Raw genomic sequence first — 9,551 nt, 5'->3', positions numbered from 1 at the left:
AAAAATTACATTTCTGAATGTCGGTTGTATAATCTATACATATTAATTGTATCTCTTTTTTCTATATATGTTAATATTAGTAAAACTTCAACAGTTGAAGTTGTTGGGTTCATCGCACAAGAGCTTTCCAACACGGCATCATCTTCCTTTTTTTTTTTGTTGAGTTTTTTCTTCTCTGCAATTTTTCCAGCTGAAAGAATTCTCAAAACCCGATTTAAAGATACAAAATTTAAGTAATCCACTTAGTTTGGGGGATAAACTATTGCTGTTTTATCTTCTTCTTTTTCTGTGTTTTGACTGTTTGGTTTGAAGTAAAGTTGGGATTTTTTGGATCTGAAAATTGACTTTATTGACTTGAAATAAGAAATGGGTTTTTCTTTGATTTAGATTTTAATTAGTTCTAGAGGGAGAAAGCAAAGAGTTTCAAGGGGAAAAATGGGTTGGAAGAGTAAAGGATTGGAACCAAATTCAAAGTCTTTTGTGACCAAAAAATGGACTCTTTTGCTTTGCATTGGCTGTTTTTGTGCTGGGATGCTGTTTTCTGATAGGTGAATTCATCTCACCCTCTTTTTTTACTTCTTTAAACTCCATGTCTTGATTTGGTTGTAGCTTGTGTTTGCAGTTTGGTGGAGTGGATGCTTGTAAAGTTCTCAATTTTTTGAGTTTTATATTTTATTTCCATATATTGCTTTTGCTTTTGTAAGTTTCCTGATTTAGGATGGTCTTGTTTAGGATATCTATGGGATTCTTATTTGTAGTGGTTATGGAAACTTTGGATGTTGTAAAGCAAAGATCTGCAGTTTCATGGAGTATATTGGAGACTTTTCTGTTCTCTGTTTCATGTTCTTTTGTGATGGTTTCGGGTTTGTTTTGTTGATTGGTGTCATCGATGAGATCGAACTAAAGTGATTAGAGTTCGAAATCTGATAGAACTCATGATTTCGACTGGCTTCATGCTCTGTTATAATTCATAAGAAACCAGAAAGATGTCACCAAATCTTCATTTGGCATGGCATTTTCTGTTTTCAAACACTTCATTTGCTGTTCCATTTATCCGACATTGGTTACTTGAGGTCTCTGCTGCGATTTTCAGTGTGAATTTCGGTTAATTTCGATAATTAATTATATTTTTTTTCGACATTTAGAATGTGGACAGTGCCGGAGGCTGAAGATAAAGCTGCATCACGAGGACCGGGGTTTAAAGATGACAGGCTAAGGTTAATTTCGGAGGGCTGCCATCCGATACTGGTAAGTGTTTATCTAAATACTTGAAAGTTATGTCACCTACTGCTAGGTTCGGTTAGCTCATATGATGTCTTCTGTTAACAGAAACATGTGCAGCACGAGCCGAAGAATGTACTCGGGGAAGTTTCGAAGACGCATAATGCTATCCAGTAAGTTTATATCTGTGCTTGGTTCGGTTTTCCTGTTAAATTTAGTGAAAGACTTGTGTTTTACTGAATGTAAAAAGCAGAACACTGGATAAGACGATATCGACTTTGGAGATGGAGCTAGCAGCTGCGAGAGCAGTGCAGGAATCCATAATTAATGGCTCTCCCATTTCAGATGACATGAAAATTCCCGAGACGATTGTGAAACGAAAATATTTGATGGTTGTAGGCATCAATACTGCTTTTAGCAGCAGAAAACGAAGAGATTCAGTTCGTGCTACTTGGATGCCTCAAGGTTCGTAGATTGGTTTCTTTTGTTCAATATATTAACACATTTCTAAAATGATTTCGTGAGACGAATGATTATCGTTCCTTCATCGGTATGAAAACCAGGGGAAGAAAGAAAGAAGCTCGAAGAAGAGAAGGGTATCGTAATGCGATTTGTAATTGGTCACAGGTGGGTACTTTATTCGAGTTAAAAGCTATTTTAGTTGGAAGTTCACATCCTGTATCCTGTGGTCTTTGCTTCAACTTACCGTCGAGTTCTTTTCTGTCCGTTGACAGTGCTACCTCAGGTGGCATCCTTGACAGGGCTATTGAAGCTGAAGATCGAAAGCACGGCGACCTTCTGAGGCTGGTACTACCCTCATTCTTACATCATCATCAGCTTTATGTATACATCTTCTGTTCGATATGAGCCTTGCAGAAAAGAGCTCTTTTCTGCAGTATTATTATCGTTTACTTCGATATCTAGAAGCTAGAACATGGTCACAAAGCTTTTCGACAACCATTTTGCTTTGCTTTGATTTAAAAAAAATCATTTCTTCAGGAACATGTTGAGGGTTACCTTGAATTATCAGCAAAGACCAAGACATACTTCGCCACTGCCGCTGTCTTGTGGGACGCCGATTTCTATGTAAAAGTTGATGATGATGTGCATGTAAATATTGGTAAGGGAAGCAATATCTCTTGCCTGGTTTTGCAATTTCAGAGAACAGAGTCTTTTCGGATTGGTGAAGATCAAGCTCAATGTTCTTTAATATATTTGTGCAGCCAAAATGCATGTTGCATCTGAAACTAATACCGATCAGTTTTCGCCCCTGGATTCGTAGATTAAAATATGCAAATGCTTCTCGGTTTTGCTTTTCTCCTAATAATTTTTTAAAGGTGGTCTATCTATGTGGTTTTGCAGCAACACTTGGAGCAACTTTGGCTAGCCATCGGTCGAAGCCAAGGGTTTATACCGGTTGCATGAAATCCGGTCCGGTTCTTGCTCAAAAGTAAGCCAAGCGTGTTCAAATTTTCAGTGTTATGTTTTTAACTTTTAACTAAACGTTTTGAGATATAACCTTCCGTTTTAAATTTCTCACTTTCCTCATCGGAGAACAGGGGAGTAAGATACCACGAACCCGAGCATTGGAAATTCGGCGGGGAGGGAAACAAGTATTTCCGCCATGCTACCGGCCAACTATATGCCATTTCTAGAGACTTGGCTTCTTACATATCGATTAACCAGTAAGTTCCCGCATCTTCCGAACGACAACTTCGCATGATCTTTGTGTTTTATGTGCCTTTTCTCTCATGGAACATAATTTTCCAGGCATGTGCTGCATAAGTATGCCAATGAAGATGTCTCGTTGGGAGCATGGTTTATCGGGTTGGATGTCGATCATATAGATGACCGCAGACTCTGCTGCGGTACGACAGGTAATGTTTCTTCAAACGTCCTCCTGAGGTTATGTGATGCCGATTGTTCAATAAAACCTTGATGATAACAAACATCGATGCAGACTGCGAGTGGAAGGCTCAAGCAGGCAACATCTGTGTTGCTTCATTCGACTGGACCTGCAGCGGGATATGCAGGTCGGTCGAGAGGATGAAGGACGTTCACCGGCGGTGCGGAGAAGGGAAGAATGCTTTACGAACCGCAACTTTCTAACAATGTCCGGTTTCCTCCGAACTCGGGAGGGAAGCGAGCGAAACGGAAAACGAGCTTTTTCTTTCAGACATGGAGAGTTCACAAATCAAACAACTGTAGAAAACATGAATGGGTTGAAGGCTGCTGATAGTGTCTGCTCCATTTCACACAGGGAGAAAGACCCAACAAAGAGCAGTTATATATATATAGAGAGAGAGAGAGAGAGAGAGAGGGGAAAAGAGCTTTTGTAATTAACCATTCTTTTATTTGCCTTCTCTTTTTAAACTATGAGTGGAAAACTCCATAATAAGTATAACAATATTAAGGCTTCCGCCATTGATGCCTTTCGAGTTCTGCTTCATGAATTAGCATCTTCATCTCTTTCTCTTTCATGATTATGACTGAAAGTCGTGATGAATATTTCATCAATACCGGGCGTATTCGTCAAATCCGATAACTTGAAATTTATATTAAATCAATCTTTGGGAAATTAATCGTATTTAGCTGCTCAAGTTTTGTTATGTTTTTGTTTTGATCATCTAATCTTAAAAGCTTTTGATATTACCATCTAATTTTTGAATTTAATTTCTTTGCCATCCAATTATTGATTGTGTAACAGCAGTACTAAAGCTTTACGTGTTGGATAGTTTCATTTATGGAATTAACCTGATCTTTAACCATTCTTCTCTCTTATGAATGATATTTTTTTCTACCATCGTTCGACTGTTGTTGGTATTACTTAAAATGTATTAAAATATTTCTTTCTTTTACTCTTTCTTCTTTTTAATTTTTCTTTTCTCGAAATATCCTTAAAATCAAAATAGAAACAAAAATAAAGTTGAGCTTTGAACAAGACAGGAGTAACGAAACATGCCTTTGTTGGGCTATGAGCAATGGACAGTCAACGCTGTCAATGATCAAAATGAAAGAAAAAAAAGTTAAATGAATTGTACATAAAAAGTATTATTATTATTGTTTTGCCGCCCAAAGGGAGAATCTTTTAGTATCGCGTGGAGTACGTATAAAAGCTGCGTCAGTGTATATGAATTGTGAAGCAAGAAGAGATCAAGCGATGTCCAAACCTGCTTGTTTTATTTCTTATCCAGGCTGCCAATTTTGGTTACTAAAGCTTAAATAGCTTTATTGACCTTCAGATAGATTCAAGGAGAAGTGCTTTACGGAGACTTAATTTAAAATTAAACGACGATTAAAAAATGACTGTAACTAAAAATATTATAAAAATAAGTAAAAATATACATGAGACCTTCCGTTCTTCAATGTAGTCCTTCACTTTTTTCACTTAATATGACCTTATAATTTAAAAAAAAGATTCAATTTAATTTTTTGACCAATTTTTTTTCGTCTTTTACTGATGAGATCGTTATTTTGTATTGACGTGACACGTCAAGCAGCTCAATCCTGCGTTTAATGTTGTTATAAATTAGGTAAATTATATCATTTATCATTCAACTATTTTTTTCTTCTATTTTAATCACTAAAATTTATTTAATCACCATAACTTATTTTATTATTATTTTATATATAAATATTATTATTTAAAAAAACTAAAAAAAAAACCATTCCCTCATCCCCTACCTCCAGCCCCCTCCCTCTACAATTCCCCACCCCACTCGACACAGCCTCCCTCCCTCACGTCTCCATTGAACCGACAAGACAGAGAGCTTCATACCATTCCTTGAAGAAATAAACACGAAACTGAGGATCCATGCTTGGATTCTTCAAATATGTACAAAATTACGAAAATTTGACAGAGATTGCACCTTACAGAATTACAGGGCAATCGAAGTAAAAGAATCTTTGGATTCTTCTATGGAATTTGCTAAGAGCTTTGGTGTCTTGTCGGTTCAATGGAGACGTGAGGGAGGGAGGCTGGGTGGGGTGGGGAATTGTAGAGGGAGGGGGCTTGAGGTAGGGGATGGGGTGGGATATTTTTTTTTTGTTAAATTGGATAAATAAAGTTTAGTGACTAAAATAGAAGAAAGAAAATAGTTAAATAATGAATGACATAATTTACCCAATTTATAATAGCATTAAATGGATGGTTGAGCTCCTTGACGTGCCACGTCAGCACAAAATAACCGAACTATTGGTCAAAGACGGAAAACGTTTGTCAAATAACTACATTGAATATTTTTTTTTTCTAAATTGGAAGGTCACATTGAGTGAAAAAAAGTGGAGGGACTCAGGTACCTTTTTGCATAAAAAATATAATATTTTCAATTGAGCGTATCTGAAAATGTTATGGATAAGGTGTGCAATCGAAAAATATTAAGATAATATTAACATTTTAGGTTGCAATCAACCTAAAATGTTATGTTTTTAAAACATTTTTTGTTGTGCCCCTTCCATACCGTTTCTTAACCTATAGGTTGTTGTTATTTAAACATTCTCATATTTAAGACCACGTGTTGACAGTATTATAGAATTAAGCATTATACATTGAAGGGGATAATTAAGAGGTCTAAACTTGTATTATAAAGTGGTTTTGGTATTTTTTATATATGTAAAATATATACCTCTATAGTAACTAAATTATAGGGTATGGTTTATTTTAACTACTAAACTATGAATTTCATCTAAACTTGGAGCGAAAAGAAAATACCTTTCAGTGAGGCGGTGGCCGCCTCCACCACCGTCCTTGCTGCTTTACTCTCTCATTCGACCACTTCTCTCAAGATCTAATAAGCCCAACACAGTGACGTTGAATCCTTTTTTATGTTCTTTGAACAAGTGATTGGTCGGCCCCGCTCTGGTGTTTTTGGGTATTAGGGTTCGCTAGCTTTTATCCCCAATTTTGCTACTCGATTGATGGGGTGTTTTCTTCTAGCTTGGTGTGATCGATTCTTTCTCTACCAGCTGTGAATTTATTCATGTTTCCAATTTATTGCTATTTCGTTGGTTTACTTGTGAAATTAGTTTCAAAGTTTTGAGATACTGTGTGGGTTTCTAGTCAATTTCTGGAGTCAGATTGCGATAGTTTAAATTGTATGCAAGTTGTTTGTGTAAAAGCTATAGTATACCAGTCTATTGCTCGTTTGAAATATACAATATGAGGGAGAGTGTTTCAGGTCTTCCATCAGAAATTGCTTCTTTGTTTGTGGATAATCTACCAAACACTATTCATTGGAAAGGTTTATGGCAGATTGTGGGTCGCTATGGTGAGGTTCTGTGTTGTACTTTCCAAAGAAGAGGAGTCGAGTAGGCTCTAGGTTTGGATTCGTAACGATGTTGGTTCTGAAAGTGTTGTTCTCAAGGATTTAGCGTCTCCAGAATTGTTTGAGCTTGGTGTGTGTCTGTCAGGGGTTGTGGAGGTTTAAGGCTTTGGTCTTGAGGTTTTTGTCGTGGTTTTTTAAGAGGAGCTGGAGTAGATTATTATTTAGTATTTTAGTGTTAGGATATTAGTAGGTTGATTTTATTATTTGTCTGAATTGTTGTGGCTCAAGTATTACTGGTTGCCATGCTATTTTCTGGTGGATTTCTTCATTTCACCGTTTACTGTTTGGTTGGTTGTGATTGTCCAGTGGCCTGTACTTTGGTGGGTGGTGTCTGTCTTGTGCTTTGGTGATCTGCCGCGTTTGATTGTGTGTTGTTGTTGCAACTGTCTTGTGTTTAGTTTGACTTGTTATATGTTCTTTGGTGTTACTTATTGATGTTGTCCACTGTCCGCTCCTGTGTTTGTGTAATGCATTGTCGTTTCTGCGGTCTGAATTATGTTCGATCTTTCGTATTTTGGGGAGCTGGGTGGTGTGCTTGATGCTCTTGTAGTTGGGTATTATAATGGGGAGACAGAGTCAGTGCCGTTGTTTCCATGGTTTGTGTAACATCCCAAAATTCGGGTTAGTGACTAAAATGAAAATTTTTGGAATTTGAGGATCAATTTAAGGAAATTGATAAGTTCAAGAATTTAAATAGGACTATTTCAATATTGGATTAAATCATAATTATGGAATAAATAAAGGGCATTATGGTAATTAGTTTAAAAAAATATTTTCTTTCCCTTATTAAGAATGAAACACATGGGATATGAAGAGTGATCTAGAACTCTTCTTTTCCTTCTTCATTTCTTCTTCACGTAGGTTCAAGCTCAAACCTCAAAGGTGAGTTTTAATTTTTATGATTAATTCTTGAATGTTTAAGTTGGGTTTTATTCCATGAGTGTTATATAAGCTTAAGGAAAGCTTATATAAGCTTAAAACACCAAAAGGAGAGAATTAGAAAGGAAATTGAATTAAGGGTTGAGAAATAAATTCTTGATATAAAGAGGTTTTTAAAGTTTTAAAGATGGATTTGACTTGTCAATGGGTTAATTAAGAAGTTAAAGGTGATAAAATTGAATTTAGAACACATGGAAAATTTAATTAAATTCTTTGATTCAAGAATTATGGTGGATTATGGGAGATGGTAAAGTTTTATAGTGTTATAAGAAGTTGATGCATGTATAGATAAGTTTTAAGGCATAAAGAAGGGTTAATAAGTAGAATTTGAGGTCAAAGTAAGAATTTTCGGGCTCAAAATGTAATTTCTGGGTTGTGTGCATCGACACATCTTCAATGTGCATCGATGCACTCTCAAATAAATTAACATCGAGTACAGTTAGTGCATCGATGCATGAGGAGTGCATTGATGCATCCCCGTAAAATGGAAACATCGAATGTAAATTGTATATCGATGCATGGTAGTGCATCGATGCACATGTTAAAGAATGCATCGATGCACTGAAGAATGCACCGATGCACTTCAATGGGAAATGAAATAAATCGTTATTCAGTCTATGAAATGATAGATTAAAGTATATTAATTGGATATTGATAGTATCAATACATGATTATGTAGACATCGATCGAAAGCAAAGTTCGGATAGGTCGACAGAGTAAGATATGTAACAGAAATAAGAGTTTAAGAGGGTACATTGAGATCAGGTGAGTACATGATAGTAAGTGTACGTTATGTTAAGGAATTAAGACTTGCGATGAGTCCAATTCCGATATTATATGATATAAGTATTAAAGCATAAACATGTAGTGATATGGTGTTAGATGTATGATATATGAGTAAATGCATATGTTTGATTGTTGAATGCATTTTTATGTGTGAACTATGTAAATGCTTGTATTATGATAATAAGTCATGTGATCATGAAATATATGATAAAACTTATATATGAAAATAATATGACCCATATATGCTTCTATTAGAATGCTATATGGTAGGCTAGTATAATAAAATATATTAGATATTGATAATAAGACATAAGATTATATACATATGTAATATATGTTAAAAGATAAGAAATAATATGTTATATGCATATAAGAAAAAGGTATGTGATGTGATCATGTGTAAAAAGGATGGATAATGTGAATTTCATGGAAAATGCTATGTGAAAGTAAACTACGTGACTATGTGATAATATGAAATGTGATAAAGAGCTATGTGAAAGAACTATGTGATATGAATAAGTGAATGTGTAATGAGATAAAAGATAATGCCCATGTCATGTGTTATGAGAGCTATAGGTATAGTTGGCATGCCAAGAGTCGAGGGTCTACGCGGTCCTTTGGGACATAGTGGTCTTTCGGGACATATGTGTTATATGTGGTCCTTCGGGACATCTACGCGGTCCTTCGGGACATAGTGGTCCTTCGGGACATATGTGTTATATGTGGTCCTTCGGGACATCTACGTGGTCATTCGGGACATAGTGGTCCTTCGATACATATGTGTTATATGTGGTCCTTCGGGACATCTATGTAGTCCTTCGGGACAAATTCTACGCTCCCCTAGTGGGATTTATACGAGTTGTGGTGACAGTATAGTGCACAACCTCTATGTACTCACGTACTTTAAGTTCTCAATAGTGTGCATGGGCTTTGAAAAGAAACCATAATTTGATATAATGATATGTGTGTTTCTCGTGAAATGGTACATGTGATATGCGATATGTATAAGTGATAAGTTAGGATTATATGATAATAATGGTAACAAATGTATATGGGTAATAGTGATATGAGATGTGATATGATTATGTATGATATGATCATAAGTAATTATTGTTGTGGTTGAAGTGATGTTATATGTTTATGTTCAATATATGCTCATATGATGGAATTGAATCAATGATAAGGAAATAAGTAAGGATAAACCGGCAAGTGATGGGTTAATAGGTATATAAGTATAATATGTGTTATATGGAATGTTCATGCATTTGTTAGTTTACTTTA

General features: G+C 35.7%; 1 protein-coding gene across 1 annotated transcript; it reads left to right on the top strand.

Moving 5' to 3' along the window:
• On the top strand, positions 1-3,674 carry LOC120202433 (probable beta-1,3-galactosyltransferase 4). Its single transcript, XM_039202857.1, has 11 exons — positions 1-548; positions 1,146-1,248; positions 1,330-1,394; positions 1,475-1,686; positions 1,785-1,848; positions 1,956-2,028; positions 2,221-2,341; positions 2,584-2,671; positions 2,781-2,906; positions 2,992-3,098; positions 3,182-3,674. The coding sequence occupies exons 1-11, from the start codon at positions 436-438 to the stop codon at positions 3,328-3,330; spliced, it is 1,221 nt and encodes a 406-aa protein (XP_039058788.1). The 5' UTR covers positions 1-435; the 3' UTR covers positions 3,331-3,674.
• Positions 3,675-9,551: the final 5,877 nt, after the last annotated feature.

The sequence above is a fragment of the Hibiscus syriacus genome, unplaced genomic scaffold (assembly GCF_006381635.1).
Source record: "Hibiscus syriacus cultivar Baekdansim isolate YM2019G1 unplaced genomic scaffold, ASM638163v2 tig00008706_pilon, whole genome shotgun sequence".
Taxonomy (NCBI): domain Eukaryota; kingdom Viridiplantae; phylum Streptophyta; class Magnoliopsida; order Malvales; family Malvaceae; genus Hibiscus; species Hibiscus syriacus.
This window is presented reverse-complemented; position numbering and strand designations above follow the sequence as displayed.